A 21967-nucleotide genomic window follows, 5' to 3' on the forward strand; every position below is an offset into this window, starting at 1 on the left:
CAGATGGATGTTAAGAAATTATTAAAATTAACTCCTGAAATAGCATAGCATTGTATTTGGGAGTGGTCATTTGTCATATACATTTTTTAATGCATAAATCTGGTTAAACAATCTTCCAATGTTAAAATATTCCTAAAGTAAACTAGCATAAGGAAGCCTAACTGCCGTTCTCTGAATATCAGTACGGTAGAGGGCAATAATGCGCTGAGTTGTGAGAGGTACCTCACTATTAACATGTAAGAAGAAGATTAATTGCTACCTTTTGGAATCTGCATTGTTCTATGGAAAATAGAAAGAAAACTTAAAATGTGTCCTTATATTTTAAAACATTCCTAATGATTATTCAAGTATTAAATAGTATTTGGCCGGATTAGCTAGCTTTGCAATATCCTCCAACGTTTTCATGGTTCAAGACTTTTAAACGCAACAAAGATTGCTCAGAAAAGGCTTCTTGTTTACGTCTGGTGACCTGTCACAGCTGAGCTGGCTAGCAACCTAAACACAGCTCGCTAGCTGGTTAACGGGTTTGCCTAGAAGATACACCGGGTAAGTTTCTAGTATGTCGTATAAATGTAATTAGCTAGCTAGCATTCATTAAGTATCCATTCGGAAGGTAAGACGTTGCTAGCTAGCAAACAAGTTGTGTAGATACCTAGCTATATGCCATATGCCACAGGCAAGGTGTTACAACTTCATCAACAATCTAATGTTGCTAACATAATAGCTAATCACATTGCATGAGGTTGTTGTTACAGAAATTGAAGACAAGACGGTTGTTGAGAGTACATGTTTTCTCATTGCAGAAATGGTTACTCAACTATAACAATGACCTGATCTACTCCAGTGGTTTAAGCTCATTTGAATTACAGTATATCCACAAATTTGATGTTGCTGGCAAGGGTCTTGTGTGCAGTGTGAAGGGGAGAGATGGGTACCCTGGGCAGCCGGTTACAGGCCTCCCAGGATCCAGAGGAAGCAGTTGAAACTGCATGTGCCAGTGGCAAGCATGGATGTGAGTGCAGAAAGAGGAAACGGACTGCACACTGTGACTGTGAAACTGAGGAGGAAGATGCCTTGATGGACACACCACGAAGGTGAAATGCTGCATACTGATCAACTGGAAATACACACAACAAATAATAGGACACATACTGGCCAGAGTAAGAGAAAAACACTAACAGAACACAGGTCAGGTATTCACTCATTTACTTCAGATGGCTAGCAGGTTTGTACAAGGATTGTACATCCCACTGCTGGCCTATTTCTGCAGCTAAGCAGTATTAGTTCTGTTGGGTCACAACCTGTGCATTCCCTTATATCGAGCCCTTCCATCTGGAGTGAAACCCATAGCGTTCCCGTTTTTTTGTATAGTATGAAGAAAGACGTGAACTCCAACTTCCATTTAAGAACAAAACAGAATTCAACAGCTATTACATCCCACAGAAGCGTTTGTAGTAAACATTTTCTCAGTTGCAAATACAACCAGTTACTGCTGGAAGTCATGTTGGAGGTCCTGTAGGGACACTCTTAATATGGCCACATTTCCATCATGGCCACTTAGTCATACTCCTTATTCCTACTGGCATGTCTCCCCTTACCTGTATGGTGATCATTCTGGCACAACCTGGTTGCCGTGCATCACCCAGGGCAGCTACAGAATGTTGGTGGATGAAGTGAGTTTCCCCCTCACTATGTAAAGTGCTTTGCATTGGTAGAAAAGCACTATGTAAATCCAACTCATCATTACTCTTAACGTTGGTCTGCCCTCTCCTGGTTTGTTTTGGAATTGTTACAGGAAAAAGTTAAAAAGCACCTCCAAGTACATCTATCAGACCCTGTTTCTGAATGGGGAGAACAGTGACATCCGCATCTGTGCCCTGGGGCAGGAGTGGAACCTGCACAAAGTGTACCTGTGTCAGGTTAGTGTACAGTTCTGTGTACAATACACTCTACAACACTCTCGACAAAGCCACTCACACCACTCCGTCTTCCTCTATAGTCAGGCTATTTCTCCAGCATGTTCAGTGGCTCCTGGAAGGAGTCCAACATGCTGGTCATACCGTTAGAGATCCCAGACCAGAACATCGACACAGAGGGTGAGGACTGCCGTCTCTGTCGGGAGAGAAACACTACCTATCTCTTCATGTCACTGAGGTCGGTTTTGTTCTGGTTGTGGTTACATAGACAACTTTGTTTTCCTTGTGTGTTTAGCTCTGCAGGTAGTGTTTGGCTCTCTGTACCGGGATGATGTTCTGATTAAACCCAGCAGGGTGGTCAGTATCCTCGCTGCAGCTTGTATGCTCCAACTGGTCAGTAATTTATCTTGATATCTCTCTGCAGCATGTCTTGCATAAAACAAATACGGATTCGGTAAAGATCATGTCCAGATAAAAGGGATGTGTGAGCTGGAGGTTGAACGTGCTTGAAGGGAGTTGCCTGATTTCAAACGTGACCATGAGCTATGCCTTATGTGTATTCAGGACGGTCTAATCCAGCAGTGTGGTGAAACCATGAAGGAGAACGTCAGCGCCAAGACCGTCTGTAACTACTACTCCTCTGCCAGCATCTACGGCCTGGACTCAGTCATGAAGAAGTGAGCCCAGTCGTTCCCGCTGAATAGTGTTACCTCTGAGTCTTCCCTTCTCACTCGACATGCTTGTGTCACTTGCAGGTGCCTGGAATGGCTCCTCAATAACCTCATGACCCATCAGAACGTGGACCTCATGAAGGAGCTGGCGTGAGTAGCCTTCAGTGTTTCTCCCTGCTGGTGATACGTTTCGTGTGGTCATGTCTGTGTGGGTTAGGGTTACAGAGAGTGTGTGTGTGTGTGTGTGTGTGTGTGTGGACTCTGCAGAGTGGATGTGATGGAACAGCTGATCCAGTCCTCAGACCTGTTCGTCATGCAGGTGGAGATGGACGTCTACACCGCTCTCAAAAAGGTACTACGGTGTGTGTGCCTTTCGGGCCGTCTCGACTGTGACGAAAACCATTTCTCTCGCTCACTTCATAATCCTCTCTTTCCTCAGTGGATGTTCCTGCAGCTCAATGCATCCTGGGCCGGGCCCATCAAGCAGCTGCTGGCTGATGCGGACACCTGGCTCTGCAAACGGCGGGCTGGTAGTTTCTATTTCACAGTTCATGTCCACAGCTACCTACAGATTCTGTTTGAACAAACGGCTGTACGTAGCCGAACTGTGGTAGTGGCTCATTTATTTACTCGATGTTGCAGAGTTGGGTGAGGACGAGGCCTTCTTAAAAACCGACGACGGCATCCCTTTCATTCCTGTCTTCAGACACGTGCGCCTCCAGTACATTATCAACGACCTGGCGTCCGCACGCATCCTGGAGAGAGATAACATCCTGCCGCCTGGTAAGGCCGATGATTGGATGATTTGCACGTGCGACAGCGTCGTAGTCGTTTTCTTTTTTTCCTCGTCTAACTCCTCTTCCCACAGATTGGCTGACCTCAGTTTACAAGAGCCAGTGGTTTGCTATGCTGCGGACGGAACACGACAATGACAACGGGTGAGAACGGGGGCTTTAAAACGGCAACAACGCGACGTTGCCATGGCACTTTTATAGTACATGGTGTGTATGTGTTTGTAGTCCACAGGATGCCAACAAGGAGGAGTTTGAGACGAGCAGCATGAGGTGTGGCAGGAAACTGACTAAAGATGGAGACGTGAGTCCAACCGGTGGCCTTTGCATAATGAATTATTCTGAATCGTCATGCAATGAAAACCTTAAACGTTCTGGGCCGGTTTCACAGAAAACTCCATTGAGCTTATTTTTAGACTGGGCCTAATCTGTCTGCGAAACCATATATGAGGGTGTTTTTTTACTTTTCCCCTCAGTACTGTTGGCGTTGGACGGGCTTCAACTTTGGTTTCGACCTCCTGGTGACCTACACCAACCGCTTCATAGTGTTTAAGAGGAATACGCTGAGCCAGCCGTGTGGGGGAGCTGTGAGCCTGCAGCCTCGGAGACATCTGGCGTACAGGTCAGTGTTCCCCCCTGCAGACGGAGCTAGGCTGTGGTCTGGGCAACAGACTGGGCCCGCAGCATTTTTGACATTTGTGGAGTGATATGACAGTACGGTCATCACGTTCAGTGTAATGTCCATGTGAATTAGCTGGTCTCTCGGGGCCCTGGCCATCCCTTCACCTCTCACTTCCTGTGTCCCTTTGACCGTTCAGACTACGCCTGGCCTCCTTTGACAACAACGGAAAGCTGGTTTGTAGTCGATCCACTGGTTACCAACTTCTCACCTTGGAGAAAGACCAGGTGAGTCAGGCCTCACAGTCCAGCTTCTGAAAGATTCCTCCCCTCTTGAAATTAACACATCCCTAAGTGTTGCCCGAAACGTCTCTAATCTCCTGTCTGCGCTTGCCCTGTTCCTTTCTTTCTCCCAGGAATATGTGGTAATGAACCTGGACAGTCGGCTCTTGTCCTTCCCCCTCTATGTGTGTTGTAACTTCCAGTACACATCTCCTCAACCGGATCGCCGTCCTGATGCCCCTGAACTAGAGAGCAGCGCCCGTAGTGTGTCCTGATAGCAGCTCTTACAATACGGGCTGATCTGGGCCTTGTCCCAGACCAGCACCTTCCACAATCCCTCTGAGAACTTCCTGGGCACACACAAACAACCCTGGCATCTGCATGCTCTATAAGCCAGTCTAGTGTGTTTGGGATAATTGTTCACCTTTGTTTTTATAGCATATTCATTATTTGAATTTTCATATTTCATTCCTTGGAGATGCCTTATTTTTTATTATTTATTTTTCACTTTTTTAATGAAAGAAGAAAATCAACAAAAAATCAACCAACAATAAATGTCCACATCAGTGGGCTGTGGTGCTATCAGAAATGTGACCAGTCATCTCTCTCCTACAGGGAATCACCTATAAATATGCTCTTTGTGAATACTAACACAATATTGCTAATTAGTTGGCCATTCTAGTGTCAAAGTTTGATTTGAATTTCAAATACTGTATGGCAGAAAATGGTGCAGATTTTGAACTTTCAAAATATTGATTTAATTTCTAGGCTTATTCTGGATAGTCATTAATTTGCTATCCCGTATTGTAAACATATTTATTGTGGACCAAAAGGGAACATCTAAATATTGTACTAATTACACTTACAGGTTTTCATGATAGTGCTATAATATCCTCACTGAAATGCTGTTAATGGATGTGCTGTGTATACATTTGTACATTATACAGAAACTATACCATGCTGTACATGCTTATTATTAAATCATGACTGTTTTTAAGGTGTGTTGATCCATTACAAAAAATTGTCTCTAATGTAGCTGTTTGGTAAAAGATGGATAAACCTTGCTGTCCTTACCTACCCCCAATAATAACATAATATTTTAGCTGGGGGCTCATAACATTTGGGGTCCTTGATAAAGGCAAAATACAACTTGGTCACATTTTATAATCAGCTTAAATTTTTATATAAAAACAGGAGAAGGTTCAGAATGAACATAGTACTCACAACAAGAACAAAAAACAGCACAGGGATCATGCAGGAGGTGATTCAGAGCATTCACTGAGGTAGAATAAAGCCTCATTCATAGACCAGTCAGGATATCAGGACATGTAATTCATGACCACCACACAGTTCACAGATACAGAGATTTAGATTTTGACAATTCTGTAATGGCCCAGTATGCTGGTCAAGTTCACCTGGTCTGTAGGTCCAAACAAACAGCAAGGGCTCCAAACAGAAACATGCAGGCCAGTCTGTTTGCAAGGGATGTGTAATCTCTTCTGAGTGAGCTCAGGAATATCCCCCAACAGAATAGACCTCATTAATATTTTACCAGAAATCACATCCCTTCATAGTATACACTCCACATTACCCTCTGAGTGACTGACTCTGCCGTTTCTAACCGCTTATAAGTCCTCTGAGGGTTTACTTGGATTTTCTTGCTCTTATTAGTCAGAGATGACGAAGTCCATGTTGTCCTGTGTATCAGCTTTAAGCTATCCTCTTCCCCTGTTACTGTGGAATAGAGTCCAGTTTCTCTTTGAGTCTGTGTGTCATGCTGGGGATCAGGTTGATGTGGTCGTCCACACAGCTCCCCACACAGTTCTCCATCAGTGCCCTTACAGCTGGCTCCTTGGCCCCCGAGTCAAACAGGTCCTTTGCCTTGTCGTTGCAGTGCATGGTACACCTGGTCAGACGATCCTAAGCATGGACAACCAGAAACATTACATCCTCTCATACGAGGTTGTCAACAATAACAAAAATGACCATGAAACTCACTTGAAATTTCTCTAGTTCAGAGGTCACTAATCCTTGGGCCTGGGCCAGAGGGGTGTGGCACCTTTCAATACAACTGTGCACCTGCGTCATGGAGTCTGTGGAGCGTTCGCAACACTCTGCACTGCACTTGAACATGAGACCCTGGGCACAAGTACAAGGAAGAACATTCTGAAAATGTGCGAAGTGTTGGCAATAGCTGGCTAATTATGTATGCTTGGGAAAGAGAGGATAATTTGTAAAACTGACGGTTGTAGATAATGGATAATACAGAATACTTGGTTATACTGGATGAACACAACATTTATAAATGACGTTTCCTTGATCACTCACTTGCATCTTTCGAATGTGGTCCCGTTCTAAACTTTGAACCATATCCTCTATGGTTTTCTGTACACGAGCTTGATGCGCCTCTGCCATCTTAAATGTAACTCCCAGTAGCAATCTGAACTCTTAAAGAAGATAACGATTTAGGTACGATGCTAAACTGGGTAAGAAAAACCACCAGCCCTGACTGCTACAACTACGGTTTCACATAAAGGTCACCTCGACCAAAGCATGCTTCTTCATCAGCGTCTTGTGAGCAACATTGAAGAAACACTTCCGGATCACGAAAATTACGACATTTTCAAAATATAGGATATCAACGTATTGCTTCAAAACTGACATACATTGAGTTAATTCATTGTTTAAGAAAATGTACCTCTCAAAACATTGAGAACAATTAATATTTGATCATATTTAAGATAATTTTCAATAAAAAGTGGGTATTAAAACACGTTCCAAGGGCAAAATTCAGACAATGCCAATGACTGTATATGGAATACATGTTGCCTCATAGCTCATAAACAATTGAATATTCCACTGAGAAAGCAATGTAGGAAATGTTCAGGAGAGTGTGTAGAGTAAGACAAACCTGTCTAATCATGGGGAATGGTGTGCTACCTCTAGCAACACAATATTTTCCACACCCTCTTTTTCCACAATCTAATTCAATGGATATGAAATAAATATTGACTCAATCAGGAAAAACTGTTATATATGCCGCAGTGAATGTATTGTAGGAATTGTTCAGGAGAGTCTATAGAGTGATTATATGCAAAAAAAAAATCAAGGGGCACTGTGTATTTGCAATTGTTACTGGCCTTTTACTCCGCCCATCCCATTGGCCATAATGTAACTCATTGGATATGAAACACATATTGACTCATACAGAAAATACTATTCTATACGCCGCAGTGAATGTATTGTAGGAAAAGTTCAGGAGAATCTACAGAGTGATTATATGCAAAAAAATCAAGGGCCACTATGTATTCGCAATTGTTGCTGGCATTTTACATTCCATTGGCCACATGAAAATAGTACTTATGTATTTGTCTGTAAATATAGAAAAATATTGTTTAATGTGTGAATATGATACTGAAAAAGAAAGGGAATGTTTGCATACTTTCTTTCTACGAAATGTTGTGGTTGTTCCCGTTTTAGCCACATCACATCAGTACAAAAATTACTTAACTACAGCGAACACCAACATGTAATTATTTTCCAACTACCAAAATCAATGCTACAGTATGTAGTCCCAAACTATACTGCAACATTTAGTGTAACTACCAGTTGAACTAAATTATGCAAAATCTAGCTCACCACTCAGCATCTGTCCAAATTGTAAATACAATTATTTATCACTTCAGCTTCATGTTTCAGTTTCTTTGATCATATATAGAATTGTTTGCAGGTTTAGACTGCTTAGACTGCTGCCCCCGCGACCCGGCCCCGGATAAGCGGAAGATGATGGATGGATGGGTTTGCAGGTTTATGCATACAAAACATGCGTTATTAAAACCGCGTTTTAACGCGGACTTTTATTTTGAAGGCAAAATCCGAAAACCGGAAGTCCTATTGTTGCTACGGAATCTCTAATGTTGCCAGCATGACGCTACTCTTCTTCGGACTTTAAATAAAAATAACGTCACATCCGCTCCGATGTCCGGCATTAGCACGGTCATTTCCGATTCCTTATATATCGCTACCTGGCAGAGTTGAATTTTGAACTTTTCCAATATTGTAGGAGTTTTTTTTAATGTTTTTGAACAAAGTGTTTTGACTTAATTACACTTTAAATACATTTAAGGTAATCTGTAAACTTGTCGAAACCTTCACCGTGAATACCCTGCGAAGTCTTCACTTTTGACATTTCAAATGGTGAGCAGATTTTTTTAGTTGTTGGATTATGAGTCAACTGAGTATTATCAGGTATATTTTAAAGATGTAAAACTGATTTGTTTTTTCTCCCAATCACAATGAAATACTAGTGTAACTCTTAGTCCTATAAAGATGAACAGTGTGCTCTCTTGGTGCACTTTGCTCCCGGGCCGAGATTGAACGTGTTTGAAAGCACCTCGAACACAACCACTGACACACTTTGGCACACTCCGTTGCTTGGTTGCTTGCCATATTATGGACTGTTTCATTGACTGACAGATTCTAGAAGATATTATAGGGCTTGCTTTGATACGTATGACAAGCCAGGCAGGCTGTGACGTTTTGGATACGTTTCAATGGTTTGATGGCGCAGGTGGGGAGCCAAACCAACAGTAAGTTGCACTAGTCAAAATATGAGGTGACATCTGACTGAATTAGTATCTGCGCCTCTTGCTTTGTGAGGTTAGGTCTTTACATATGTTTAGAGGATGAACCTGCAGGAGTTAATCACTAGCTCAGTGTTTGTGAAGAATAACAGGTTCCACAGTCAAGTTAAGTTTTTTTTTTTTACTAGAGGGGGGTTCTGTGGAGTAATCAACTTTGCTGAAGAGGTCTAAGAGTGGCCAGACCTTCCCACGGAGGAAGAGGTGCTCTGTCTTGTTAAACTTGAGGTGTTTGGCCAATATCCAAGCAACAGTGTCTGCCAAACATGTAGAAATGCATGCTGCCATCTGGGTGTCTGAAGGAGGAGGGAGAAAATTAAGAGCATGACTTATTCAATTTGATAAAATAATCCTGATACAACTAAGGATGTCAACACCCGCAACTGGGTATGCTCTTTGTCCTAAATTGACCCAGTCAGATTAAAGTGACATGTTAGTGATTGCTGGTCAGTGGTACATATGTAGCCTGTATGTTCCTTTTGTCATTGATTAATCCCTTCTCAGATATCCATGCTTGGAAGTAATTGAATGCCCAAGATGATGATTTCAGTCAGGGCACTTGTGTTCTTGGGGCTCTGTCATGCTGGATGGAGGAGTCTAGCCTCAGGTCCAGAACTCAGAGATCCACCCAAGAGAATAGGTAAGCCAATAATAGTCCAAACATTCTGTTGTCTTTGTTGGTGGCATTTTGTGTTGTCTGGCTTCTCATATGAATACTTTATTTAGCTCCCCCCCGACTTGACATCACAATGTGATTCCATTCTGTTACTAGCTGTGATTGGAGCGGGCATCGGTGGCACAGCAACGGCTTACTTCCTGAGACAGGAGTTTGGGGCAGCAGTGAAGATCGATGTTTTTGAGCCAGGCACTGTAGGTGGCCGACTGGCCACCCAGAACATTGGGGGCCATGAATACGAGACGGGGGGCGCAGTTATCCACCCCCTGAACTTGCACATGAAGCACTTTCTTGACAGACTCGGTGAGACATGGTATCACGGATGAACCTGTTTTTCTCTGAAAGGCCTTTATACATTCACAGACCGGTTAATATCATACCCCTCTCTGTTCCTCCCGTTTCTCCCAGGTCTTTCTCAGAGAACAGATGTCCCTGGAAAAATGGCGATCTTTGATGGGAAGGAGATCATCTTCGAAGAGAGCGACTGGTTTATAGTTAATTTCCTGCGTCTGCTTTGGCGGTATGGGTTCAACTTCCTGCGGATGCAGATGTGGGTGGAAAGTGTTTTAGACAAGTTCATGAGGTGAGGCTTGAGTTTCTGCTACCTGTCTGTCTTCAGCACAGTAGTAATTTTTTAAGCGTACGGGCACAACTGGGCTGTGGTTAATGGCCAAAATACTAGTGGTTAATGTTCTTGGATACATCCCTTATCCATGGTTTATTGACTATTTACCACAAACCCCAGATGTGCTTTATTGCTATTCTAAACTGTTTACCAACATAATTTTAACTGGAAAATGCATCAGCCAATCAGCACTTGGGCCTAAGCTACCTGTTTTGTTTGATATGAAATGTGTAATTAATGATAGAATATTGCTAATTGTGGGTATGTGTTTTTTTTTTTCTTCTTCTTCAGAATCTACCAGTACCAGCAATTTGGCTACTCCTTCACCAGTGTGGAGAAGCTGCTGCATGCAATGGGTGGTGACAGCTTCCTTACCCTATCCAATCAGACGCTGGAGGAGGCAATGTTGGGGGAGGGCTTTTCTCAGAGTTTCCTCAATGAAGTCGTGGCACCAATCACCCGCGTGAACTACGGCCAAAGTGTCCGCATCAGTGGTTTTGCGGGTAGGTCAGTTTTTAGGTAACAACAATGACATCCATGCCACAATCTGTTTGTCCTCCTTCCATCAGGCAGGTGGTACAGGTCTCTTCGTTCCCGGAACAGAAGGCTCAGGAACAGTTTCTTTCCATCTACTGTAACCCTGCTGAACTCTGACCCATCTCTAACCATTCCCACCCACCCACTGTGTAGTACTGTTTGTCAGGGACCTTGTCGCACTACTCCCTTGTACCACTGGACTCTGACACTGACTTGCAAAGTATAAGTTCACATTTGTTACATGTACCTCTCATTGCTGCTATTCCTACATTTCAGTTGCACCTGCCACCTGCACCTTCAATTTGCCTGCACTACACATTTAGAATTGCCTTGCATTCTTTTTTTGCACATCCAGAATTGTCATTTGTACTTGCATTTGCTTCATTGCACAGCTATTAATTTCCCACTTGTACATACACATTCTTAATACTTGTACATTTCCTGCCCTCCTCTATTTGCCTTCATTGCTCATTTAGAATGACCATTTTGCACTGTATTTGCCCTCATTGCACATCTACACATTCCACTAACATTATACTTGACAATTTCCTGCCCTCTTCTATTTGCACTTCTGGTTCGATGCCAACTGCATTTTGTTGAACTGTACTCGTACTGTTCATTGACAATCAAGTTGAATCTAAGATTCACACCAATGCCTCAGTACAACAGTAGCTGGCGTTCTGTGTGGCCCTCCAATGTATTTCATCTAGAAAACCCGGTGGAAACTGAAATGAAGCGTGTGATGTTGTCTCCAGGAGCTGTTGCTCTCGCAGGGGCAGACTCCGGTCTGTGGGCAGTGGATGGAGGCAACAAGAAGGTGTGCTCAGGTCTCCTGTACCACAGCAAGGTTGACCTCATCCAAGCACGGGTCACTGCTGTCTCCGTCAAGCAGCGACAGTCTAAAGCAGGTAGGTGCATATTAAAACCCCTCGCGGGATTAAACGCCAAGTTTCATTGTTAGCGAAGTCTAAAATCTGTCCTGTTAGGGAGGAGTCTCAACTCATCGTCTCTTTCTCCTGTCCGCAGGCACCACAGCCAGCCTTTACGAAGTGAACTATGTTGGGGACTCTGGCTCCGCCCATTCCCTGTATGACATAGTGTTTGTGGCCACACCCCTCCACCAAGGAAAGTCAGACGTGGCCTTTTCTGGCTTCTCCCCTCCCATCCCCTCCCAGTACCCTGGGCGCTACCTCCAGACCGTCACCACGCTGGTCCATGGCCGCCTCAACGTGTCCTACCTGGGGACGTCTGAGAAGCCTTCTGCCTTCAGCGTGTCGGAAGTCCTCACTACGGACGCCAAGGGCTCCGTCATCAACAGCCTGAGCTCCATCGACCCGGTTCACGTCCCGCCGGGCTACTCGCGCCCCCCGGCCAGCGTCGACAAGGTCTGGAAGGTGTTCTCTCCACAGCCTCTGTCCCAGCAGCAGCTCCGTGCCATGTTCCTGTCGTGGGACTCCACATCGGAGGTGAAGTGGCAGGCGTACCCCTCTTACAGCGCGCCCAGCCGCGCCGCCCCTCCATTCATCCTCCACGACCGGCTGTACTACCTTAGCCCCGTGGAGTGGGCCGCCAGCGCCATGGAGATGAGCGCCATCTCAGCCAGGAACCTGGCACTGTTGGCACACCACCGCTGGCACTACCAGCCGGGCCGGATGGACCAGGAGGACCTGCACACGCGGCTGAGGGGAGAGCTGTGAGGAGAGACGGGGGAGGGGGAGCAGAGGCAGAGAGGAGTGAATCGGGAGGAAGCGCAGTGATGTCTATTCCTGTCAGGTGAAGGAGTCTGAGGCGTTCTGTCCGAGGTTGGCGCCTGCGCCTCGTTCACAGCGGCGGCTTCTTCAGAAGTGGCAGCGAAGGGGGAATGTTTTGCTGCACTCACCCGTGGTGAAGCTGTTGCTGTGACTGAGGTGTGACATTAGAGATTTTTATTGACCCACTTACTGTTTTGTGTGATTTGACTTGGAAAAAGTCAACTGAAATAAAATCCACAGCAAACATTAGCCCATATTTTTCAGCAGGTAATGCTGTGGTACTTTGCTGAATAGTAGTCACTGTGACCGCAGCATCACTGCTGTACTGCAGGGTGAAAGGAAAAGGATAGTATAATGCATTTACATAATACAGGTGTTGAACATACAGGGCACTTTGGTTTTCAATATGTAGTTGCTCTAGGACTTTACTGCTAACTTCTCCCTTTTGAAATGAGGGTCATATAGTACATCTGGAAAATGTAGCATGTGACCAAAAAATGACATCTGTAGACCGGCGTCTCCCCCCCTCTGTCTCAAGCTCTATATTTCCAGGGTAATGTTTTAAAGGTTGTAAAGAAAATTGGTTGTTGAAATGGATGGGTTTTAACAATTCTCTTGCAAGCAAAATTGGCTAATGGATCATTGCGAAATTGTAAGAGCTGCTCTTAGACACTGTGCACCCTGAAATGTCTGGATACACCACAAACTGGGGTATATTGGCAAAATCGCACAAACCCCCGAGATGCCTTGTTACTGTTATCAACCGATTAACAATACATTTTGAATAGTGAAAAGCTATGTGATGTCATACATCTGGCATGTGATCCCATGTACCAAGGATTTTCGACAGTCAAAGTTCAGAATTCGATCCACCCGGTTTGCAGTTCTTAATAGAGCCATGATGAACAAACGCCTTTACTTTTAAATGGTTATCAAATGGATGAAATATTGATTTAATGTAATGGAAGCCACCATGTTGTCTTTTTGTACTGATCATTCAATGTACAAAATGTACTGTAATTGTATTAGCATATTTCTAAATAGTGCCTTTGAAGATACTACGCAATCGTCTTAATGTTTAGAAACCAGCCTTTTTACAAGCTTTCAGAAAATAATAATTTGGTAAGTTTTTGTTATCTACGTGATGGACAAATTGTGCTATGAAACTCATCTTCCAGGGGGACCAAAGTATATTATAGAAATATTAAGTATGTCTATTTCACTGAGTGACAATTATCACAAAGTATGGTTTTCTATTGTGGGAGGACAGTAACCAATTTTTCTGTCATTGGTATAGATTAACTTTGATAACCATAGTTGGATTAGCTTTACTAATGCGCTTTTTAGGGGTTTCTATAAGGTTTTTATAATGTTAGAGATGCTGTACAACTATAATAGATAGGGTACTATAATATATAGAAAAATATGACTAATACAAAGCAAAGTTCCTGACAGAAAACTATATTGATGGAAGAGGACGAGTATTTTGAGTAAAGTTGTTGTTTGGTACAGAGTGAAAGACACTTTTTTTTTTTTTTTTTTTGATGTTTTATGTTTTCTTTGTTTTCAGGAAAATGAAAATGTTTCCATATTGTTTTGTCAAATTTGAATAACGAGAGTCTTGAAATTAATGTTTACAATAATAATAAATAAGTGGCACAGTGGAGGGATGTCGTCTTTAATTAAACAATGCCAGGCCCCAAAGATGCAAAACCACCCTTGTTTTTCACTGGAAACCCAAATCAAATTTTCTTATCTGCTGTAACTTTAGGAAATACATTAAATTCAACTAGTTTATTAACCACATTTGGCAGTAGCTTTGTCACAGTTTTAAATGGTGGATACAGATCAGATACATGTTTAATCAGTTACAGCCCTAATTATTCAGACAGTTGGCCTTTTTGTACTTTTGGCTCAATACACCAAATACTTGGGATTTAAATCAAACAATTACTAAAAGGTTCAAGTGTAAATTCTCAGCTTTTATTTTAGGGTGTAGATAGTCCCTCTATTTTAGGGCACCAAAAGTATTGTGACAATTAGCTTAAGAAATACAATATATCTATATCCAAACCTTGTGGAGTATGAAGCCAAAAGATGAAAGAATTCTCACTGTTCCATAATTACAGTGGGCATACAGAATATAAATACACAGAAATAGTGTGGGCTTTATTTCATATATGAACGTGAGCACAGGATGAACCAACAAAAGGAAGAGAATAAAGAACCAAGACCAATGAAAAAGAAACCAAAAATGACCCCAAAAACCAAACCTTAACTCTAAAACCTATCCACTGACCACTAACCCTCATTCTAACCCCTCATCCTAAACCTAACCCCTAAGCTGAAAATAGCGTTTTCCCACATCGGCAAAAATTGTCAACGTTTACCTCTTACTATCCTTCCTGGGATTTATGGTCCTTGCAAGTATAGCAGAACATGACAACAAATACATCCCCTAGGGCTCAATTTCAATCAAACTCTAAGTGCAATATTTATGCAGTACTAATCACCTTTTAAAATGGTTAAACTGGTCCTGAGTAATGTATAAAAACATCCAACTACTACCAGACTGATCTTGAGTAACGTTTAAAAACTACTAAATACTACTGGACTGGTCTTGATAGTACAACACTTCAAATGCTGAAAGTACGCAAATAAAAATATGAACTTTGAAAGTTGATCATGTTTCATTTGCTAGAAATAAAGATCCCAAGAATTGTCTATATGCACAGAAGATTAGTTCTGTCACGTTTGTGCATCTGTTTACATTCGTGTTAGGAGAATGTCTCCTTTGCCTAGATAGCTCATCCACCTGACAGGTGTGGCATATCAAGGAGCATGTTGCCTTGGTAGTTTTGTTCAGTATATTTTGCAGTACACCCAAAGTATTCCCATTAGGATTATTTTTAATTAAAGGATTTAAGAAAATGTGTACATTTTCACAACTCTAAACAGAAAAACATTAGGGAGCATTAAATATTTCTGCTAACTCTAATCTTAAATAAAGAGTGTGTTTACTGCAAGTGAATATATTCCACTGTGAAGTTATTGTTAGCACTGAACTATATGCTGAAAGTTGTATTGCTAATTATTACTGAACAAAGGTACATGGACAATGATTCTGTTGTGGATACGGAGTTATTTAAATGTCACACAAATATCAGTCACTGTTCCCAAACAGATAACAATTAAAAAACGAATTCTCTGCTGTTGAAATGATCTCATCAGGTCGATGCACAAAGCATGGATTGTCTCTACGAGTTGGTTTGAACCCCACATTTGAACACAATGACAAAAAATAAAAGAAATATTTTTACTCCACAAAGGCAATTAGGTTTTCGCATGGACCCGAGCTCCCTACAAAAACAACCCCTTTCCAAACACACCAGCACCCCAAATAAAGAGGCATCTGACACAGAAGCCGACAATGGGTGGCATTCAAACTGAATAATGACACATCTGTGTTCAGGCCGGGATGCGCCACCCAGCTACCCCCAGGTAGGGAGGGACAATGGTACCACAGCCGTCTGTTCATGCAAAACATGTGATGAGTGAGAAAGTATAAAAAGGCTAGTGACCCACAGAATCACAATACCCAGTTTGGTCTGACCCTACAGCACCTTCTATAACCAACCACTGAGCCGAGATGAGAGCGGAAGTGCCCATATTCCTCTTTTTGGCCGCGGCAGGACTCCATACTGGTATGATAATCAAGTGGTGTATATTGATCATTCATTTAACTCTTCCAATATGCTGTTTATGTAGAAATATCCCTCTGCTAGGACACAAGATGCATTGTAACGTTACTGCTATCAATGTGATACCAGCTGCCATGCTTTTTCTTGTATTGTGCAACCTGTTTTTATGTGATTCATTTTATAATTAATCTTTAATGGATAAGATGGCTCAAGGGAAATGTGAGTTTTTGGAATATAATCACCCATATACTGTATTTGCGAATATCATTTTCAAATTTGTTAACAAATGACTTTTGACGTCCTCAGCTCTCACTGCATCCCTGGAAACGGCAGATAAGGAGGACACGTTGGGTGAAGACGGTAAGAAAGGTCAATATGCATGAGAACAGAGATGATAATGATGTTAACTAGGACTATAATTATGGAACTCATACAGGAACTTTTTTTTTACAGTTGGGTTGGAACAGCTAAGTGACCTGCAAAAGAGAGGTACAATGATTTCTCAAGAGACACTGAGAGTAGCCTTTGCTCCAGTACCTTCATTATCGTAGATGACCGTTATGAATTTGACTGAATTTATCTAATAATGAAGTTATATTATCTAGTCTGTAGGGCATGAATGGTTCATAGTGCTAAAATTTGCATCAGGCAAAATAAATTGCCATGCCTTTCTTTGTCTTCAGATCAGGAGGAGTTCGAAGCAGCTCAAATAAGTGGTAAGACACTTTGCCAAGGGCAACAATTCCTGTCTATGACCAGTCTGAAACTGTCACTATATTTAGTATTTACAATAAATGAACAATAATTTCCATATTTGCTTCCATCTACAGATGATGCACAAAGTGAGGATGTCCGGTACTTGGGTAAGGGAATACTAGCCTTCTAAATAGTAAATAATCTGATATTTGGCCCTTTAACTTTGAAATTCCATCATTTGTCCCACTGATAATGAAATAATAAGATTTGATCACTTGTTTTTCATGTGGCTACTGCAGGGGCAGTTCAAGATGAAAATACTGGTAAGCACTAGTCTGATTTAGGTACACCTTATTCAAACATATTTTTTAGCAAATTTAGACTTGACTATTCATCATTATTCAATGTGTTTAGACTTGACTATTCATTATTATTCAATGTGTTTAGGCTTGACTATTCATTATTATACAATGTGTTTAGGCTTGATTATTCATTATTATACAATGTGTTTAGGCTTGACTATTCATTATTATACAATGTGTTTAGGCTTGACTATTCATTATTATACAATGTGTTTAGGCTTGACTATTCATTATCATACAATGTGTTTAGGCTTAACTATTCATTATTATACAATGTGTTTAGGCTTGATTATTCATTATTATACAATGTGTTTAGGCTTGACTATTCATTATTATACAATGTGTTTAGGCTTGACTATTCATTATTATAACATGTGTTTAGGCTTGACTATTCATTATCATACAATGTGTTTAGGCTTGACTATTCATTATTATACAATGTGTTTAGGCTTTACTATTCATTATTATAACATGTGTTTAGGCTTGACTATTCATTATCATACAATGTGTTTAGGCTTAACTATTCATTTTTATACAATGTGTTTTCAGAAAAGGACACTGCCAGTCAGGAGGAGGACGTAGGTAAGAGCACATAACTCACAAGAAAAAAATACTAATGGGCATGTGATTTTTGCTTAATTTGTTCAGATTATGTAACTTCACATATTTTCCAGCAGACAGAGAGACAGACCGAAACCTTGAGGCCGACCAAGATGGTAAGGAATGGTAGAATGCATGTTGTTCAAAGACACATCAGTAGATGGCAATAATGTGTTAAAAGACCAACACACAGTAAGTTAATTTGAGCCGGAAGCAACTGGATGGTAATTCAAAAGTTATGATAACTAAAACATTTATATTGTTTAGATTTAAGCAAATATGTGCGCATATATCGGCATAACCCTCCCCTTTTCCAACAGAATCTGAGTCTGATGAGGATGTAGATGGCAAGTATTTACCACTCAATCTTTTTCAAAAAGCCTGGTGAAAATATATAGGAATTTTCTTAAAGGGGACTTTGACCTATTTCATGTGGCCTTCTATTAACTTTGTCTGTCACTGTAGGGGATCCCCCGAATACATTTTATTTTGTTATGGGGACAATTAATTGTTTATTAGCCTACAACATGAAAATATGAAAATGTGTCCAGGCATGTGATAAAAAACACCAAACCAATGATTAATTATACCAATTATCTTTACTCCTTTCTACATTTTCTGTTGTCCAAACCAATCCATGTTTGAATTAAAGCACTAAATGTAAGTTGTTTGGTGCGTCCGCTAAATTACTTAATGTACGTTGCTTTGGTGCGTCCGCTAAATTACTAAATGTAAGTTGCTTTGGTGCGTCCGCTAAATGACTAAATGTAAGTAGCTTTGGTGCGTCCGCTAAATGACAAAATGTAAAACATTTAATGCAAATATGGATTTATGGGACAGTGGATTGGTTCAAACATTATCCAGAATGAGGTTATGATGCTGCACAAATCATTTTGGAATGTTTTGGAGACACATTTTCATATTGTATGTTACAACCTATTTTTTCTGTAACAAAACAAAATGTCAAGAAACATGATTTGGGGGCACTGGGGATCGGGGGTCAATTATATGAAGAGTGAAAATAAAGCTTAATATAAAAATCTATGAACTTTCCCTTTAATCCCCTCATATCCTTGGGTTAACTTTTTCCTCACAGGACTGAGGAACAAGCGAGGTAAGCATGGAAAATTCTGAGGCTTTTATTCCCTCAGGTTATTCAGAAAATATCATTATACCCTATTTAATAACACAACATATTCATAACACATTGAAAATATATAAAAATGTTGTCATATAGCAGACATTCTTATCTCTTATCTTAATTCAGTCTGGTATTAGATTTTGACATATTTTCAATATTTCATGATACATTTTATTATATCTTGTGCCTTCCTAGAACACCTTGAAGCCAATGTGGACGAAGCAGATGAAATGAGCAATTTAGGTATAATTTGACTGATATCTAATTGTCAGTACATCATAGTTTGAACAACTGTGAAAGGCCTTGTAGGTATATATATATATATATATATACACTATGTTATATTTCCCTCTTCACAGATGAGGTTGTTGAGTACTTAGCCAGAGAAGAAGGTGAATATTTCTTAATTCGACCCCTATAATACCCATTTAAGTTGATGAATATTTAAGATTAAGTATCACATGGTTTAGACACTTAACATCTTTGTACTTACAAATTAATTATGTAAGTTTATTGATTATTGAAGAATATAACCTCATTATCTTAGTCTGACAGTCGTATCCTGTCAGAACCTAAGTAACCTTGTTTAACTTCAAAGCATTAAAAACATGATATATGTCAACAAACACCCTGTGTCTGAAAACACGGTTACAGACCTGAAATTAGCTACATTTCTCTTGGCCTAGCCTTGAGTGTTGTACCAAAAACAGAGGTGGGTTGACCGCTTTGTTTTAATGGGCCGTAGCATTTAAATAGCTTGGTGAGACAACCACACATACTATCTTAGGAAGTACAATCATCAGCAAAGTTTATAATTAGTAATATACAGTATTTACTGTGATGGAAGGAGATGGAACGGACACAGGTTAGGGTTTAGGAGCAAGGTTGCAGATGAGGAAAAAGTACAAAACTTCAATTGAAACCGCCAGGGTGTTGATGACTTGACTCTGGGCCGGTTTGGCCGATGGGGAGTTGGGCAAATGCTGATACCAGACAGGGCTGTATTTATAATAGTGCAGACCTACTTTGAAAAACAATGAAAATAGGTTAATGAATTATGCTGGCCCTTGTACAACAAGAAATGCTATACGCCTCTTGTCAGTTTCAGATCAGGAGTTATTTGTACATTTCAGACAGATTCATCACAGAGCTAGCCCATTGAGCAGGTTTGTTAAAAGATGAGATGAAAAGACCTCTTTCAAATGATTTTACTCAGTGGAAGACTTCATCTGTGGCCTCGTGACCACTCATTGGAGATTCTTTGTCCCAGACCACAAGTAACCAGATGTCTAGCCTCTTTTAGGAGGCGTGACGAGATTTGGAGGTGTGGCCATGCAAGACTACCAGATGTTAAAATAGTTAAACTAGTCAGACTAGAAGTCATAACTTTTATAGCCCTACTTCCAGGATGGTGGCAGCAGTGACAACATGATTGATTGATTGTTTGAATATTGCCCTCCTTGCTATTAATGTATCTAGGACAGAAATCCAGGGCACTTCAAGTCTGTCCCCAGGTGCTAATCTGTGTTTGATTTATTTTGTATCATCTGCCTTTGCCTTGGGTTATTTTGGGACCCGAGATAGGCCATTTCTTTTCTAGCCTGTATGAGTCAAGTGAGACACATTTTGACCAACCCATAGGACGACAGTCAAGGTCCTTATGTGTGTTCAACATTTTACTCATCTCCAATAGGCTGGGGATTTTGAACACTGAAAGTAAAATCAATGCAATATACTGTAATCATTAACTAGAATGAAACAAGCCCTTACTTTTTCCATCATCTGTTTTCACAGCCTGAGTTTTGTGGTATAACTAGTCAGGAGACGATGGATGTTATAATAAATTTTTCATAGATGTGGCTTTGAGAATCTCGGGGGGATTAGCATATTCATCTGTGTACGTTCAGGATGTGTGTGTGTGTGATGGTCAGAAAAATCTAAAGGAAACAACTGTCACTTTCTCTGCGTCACAGATGAGGTTGTAGAGTGAGCTTGCAGGGGGGAGGCATCATGTGAGGAGGCGGAGCTTGCAGACCTACCGGCACCTTCTATTACACAACTAGAAGTACTCTGTGCAGCGGAACAGCTTCCTGTAAATAAACAGTAACATCTTAACACTCCATTAACTGCTGTTACTCCATTCCTATGAAATATGTCCAAAATGTATTTGAACTGTCATGCTGAAAGAAAAACTACTCCTCTGAAAAACACCTTTACCTTGAATGAATGCACCTGCGTATATTTCATCCAGTACAGGACCTAAGAAAAAACACCACCAAGGGCATCTCCCCAGCCCCAGATCTATTATTTAGTGGTGTTTGTTGTCAGTATGAATACTGTGGCATCAGAACCATCTACAACCTGTCCACTCATCTTAGATCATACTGCAAGCACGCTAGTAGCATCCATGACTTGAAATGTTTTACAGCGTTTTCTAAGATGGAGTGGTTATGTAGAAGAAACTAAATTGAGAAACATCAATGGACAAAGCTAGTTTTGTAAGTATTGCAAAAGTGCATCACTGTTAATGACAGGTTGCAAAACAGACACATTTGAAAGACATGAGACTGAGTCGCTTCCAAATAATGCCACAAAGGTCAACCAAATACTTCATGAGTGACTTTGACATAACATTTTTTAAACGTATATCCAAAAAATACTGTTTTGCTTGAGGTGAGAACGCTACCATAGATTATCATTTTGTGTGGTAACTAAGTAAAATTCAAGTCCTTTTTTTGTGTTGTACACTATGGATAAATACACGTTTGATAGATTAAGGGGTTACAAATTTCATAAATGTACCTTTCCATCAGTTCAAGGTTTCCATTAATTTTAAAGAATTTCAGTTCCGACCACACCTTCTCAATAAATTAAACCAAAGGTTTTTTTATAACAGTTTCAAGTGTGTTAAACAATCCTCAAAATCAGGGGGCTGTTTGAAGTCTTTTGTACAAAGATGC

The 21967-nt window shown here is 41.0% G+C and overlaps 4 protein-coding genes across 9 annotated transcripts; 3 read left to right on the forward strand and 1 right to left on the reverse strand.

The window, feature by feature from the left end:
- The first annotated feature begins 139 nt into the window (after positions 1–139).
- On the forward strand, positions 140–5275 carry gmcl1 (germ cell-less, spermatogenesis associated). Of its 3 annotated transcripts, none has more exons than XM_034297039.1 (15): positions 140–546; positions 914–1094; positions 1796–1919; positions 2000–2096; positions 2212–2309; positions 2481–2593; positions 2672–2737; positions 2855–2939; positions 3027–3117; positions 3230–3370; positions 3456–3525; positions 3607–3682; positions 3855–4000; positions 4197–4284; positions 4413–5275. In XM_034297039.1, exons 2-15 carry the CDS (start codon positions 928–930, stop codon positions 4551–4553), a joined length of 1503 nt encoding a protein of 500 aa, XP_034152930.1. In that variant the 5' UTR covers positions 140–546; positions 914–927; the 3' UTR covers positions 4554–5275. The 3 variants fall into 3 exon arrangements, with proteins under 3 accessions (XP_034152930.1, XP_010876060.1, XP_010876059.1); XM_010877758.4 differs by having other exon boundaries at positions 141–546; positions 804–1094; XM_010877757.4 differs by having other exon boundaries at positions 141–546; positions 900–1094.
- A 635-nt stretch (positions 5276–5910) lies between these two features.
- fam136a (family with sequence similarity 136 member A) lies at positions 5911–6852 on the reverse strand. The gene is made up of 3 exons (XM_010877755.5): positions 6607–6852; positions 6277–6417; positions 5911–6198 (listed from the first exon to the last, which is right to left on the reverse strand). The coding sequence occupies exons 1-3, from the start codon at positions 6691–6693 to the stop codon at positions 6010–6012; spliced, it is 417 nt and encodes a 138-aa protein (XP_010876057.1). The 5' UTR covers positions 6694–6852; the 3' UTR covers positions 5911–6009.
- A 1414-nt stretch (positions 6853–8266) lies between these two features.
- pcyox1 (prenylcysteine oxidase 1) lies at positions 8267–14171 on the forward strand. Its single transcript, XM_010877754.4, has 7 exons — positions 8267–8475; positions 9423–9558; positions 9691–9897; positions 10003–10177; positions 10511–10722; positions 11512–11664; positions 11783–14171. Exons 2-7 carry the CDS (start codon positions 9447–9449, stop codon positions 12451–12453), a joined length of 1530 nt encoding a protein of 509 aa, XP_010876056.2. The 5' UTR covers positions 8267–8475; positions 9423–9446; the 3' UTR covers positions 12454–14171.
- A 1909-nt stretch (positions 14172–16080) lies between these two features.
- si:dkey-200l5.4 (glutamic acid-rich protein) lies at positions 16081–21897 on the forward strand. 4 transcript variants are annotated; one of them, XM_010877749.4, is made up of 13 exons: positions 16081–16211; positions 16515–16577; positions 16662–16697; positions 16892–16924; positions 17039–17071; positions 17204–17227; positions 17816–17848; positions 17941–17982; positions 18187–18213; positions 18963–18980; positions 19203–19250; positions 19367–19399; positions 20981–21897. In XM_010877749.4, the coding sequence occupies exons 1-13, from the start codon at positions 16157–16159 to the stop codon at positions 20995–20997; spliced, it is 462 nt and encodes a 153-aa protein (XP_010876051.1). In that variant the 5' UTR covers positions 16081–16156; the 3' UTR covers positions 20998–21897. The 4 variants fall into 4 exon arrangements, with proteins under 4 accessions (XP_010876051.1, XP_010876052.1, XP_010876053.1 ...); XM_010877750.4 differs by having other exon boundaries at positions 17944–17982; XM_010877751.4 differs by having other exon boundaries at positions 16515–16568.
- The last annotated feature ends 70 nt before the right edge of the window (positions 21898–21967 follow it).

Source organism: Esox lucius, chromosome 14, assembly GCF_011004845.1.
Source record: "Esox lucius isolate fEsoLuc1 chromosome 14, fEsoLuc1.pri, whole genome shotgun sequence".
Taxonomy (NCBI): Eukaryota; Metazoa; Chordata; class Actinopteri; order Esociformes; family Esocidae; genus Esox; species Esox lucius.

What these genes read in the sequence shown, in the direction of transcription:
- si:dkey-200l5.4 (XM_010877749.4), top strand. Translation starts at nt 16,157, where the DNA reads ATGAGAGCGGAAGTGCCCATATTCCTCTTTTTGGCCGCGGCAGGACTC. An exon ending in GGGTGAAGACGGTAAGAAAG is followed by an intron (nt 16,578 to 16,661) that starts GTCAATATGCAT and finishes TTTTTTTTACAG; the next exon opens with TTGGGTTGGAACAGCTAAGT. An exon ending in AGTTCAAGATGAAAATACTG is followed by an intron (nt 17,228 to 17,815) that starts GTAAGCACTAGT and finishes ATGTGTTTTCAG; the next exon opens with AAAAGGACACTGCCAGTCAG.
- fam136a (XM_010877755.5), bottom strand. Translation starts at nt 6,693, where the DNA reads ATGGCAGAGGCGCATCAAGCTCGTGTACAGAAAACCATAGAGGATATG. An exon ending in ACCACATTCGAAAGATGCAA is followed by an intron (nt 6,418 to 6,606) that starts GTGAGTGATCAA and finishes ACTTGTGCCCAG; the next exon opens with GGTCTCATGTTCAAGTGCAG. An exon ending in CTGAACTAGAGAAATTTCAA is followed by an intron (nt 6,199 to 6,276) that starts GTGAGTTTCATG and finishes GTCCATGCTTAG; the next exon opens with GATCGTCTGACCAGGTGTAC.
- gmcl1 (XM_034297039.1), top strand. Translation starts at nt 928, where the DNA reads ATGGGTACCCTGGGCAGCCGGTTACAGGCCTCCCAGGATCCAGAGGAA. An exon ending in CTGGACTCAGTCATGAAGAA is followed by an intron (nt 2,594 to 2,671) that starts GTGAGCCCAGTC and finishes TGTCACTTGCAG; the next exon opens with GTGCCTGGAATGGCTCCTCA. An exon ending in TCTACACCGCTCTCAAAAAG is followed by an intron (nt 2,940 to 3,026) that starts GTACTACGGTGT and finishes CTCTTTCCTCAG; the next exon opens with TGGATGTTCCTGCAGCTCAA.
- pcyox1 (XM_010877754.4), top strand. Translation starts at nt 9,447, where the DNA reads ATGCCCAAGATGATGATTTCAGTCAGGGCACTTGTGTTCTTGGGGCTC. An exon ending in AGATCCACCCAAGAGAATAG is followed by an intron (nt 9,559 to 9,690) that starts GTAAGCCAATAA and finishes TTCTGTTACTAG; the next exon opens with CTGTGATTGGAGCGGGCATC. An exon ending in GCAGCGACAGTCTAAAGCAG is followed by an intron (nt 11,665 to 11,782) that starts GTAGGTGCATAT and finishes TCCTGTCCGCAG; the next exon opens with GCACCACAGCCAGCCTTTAC.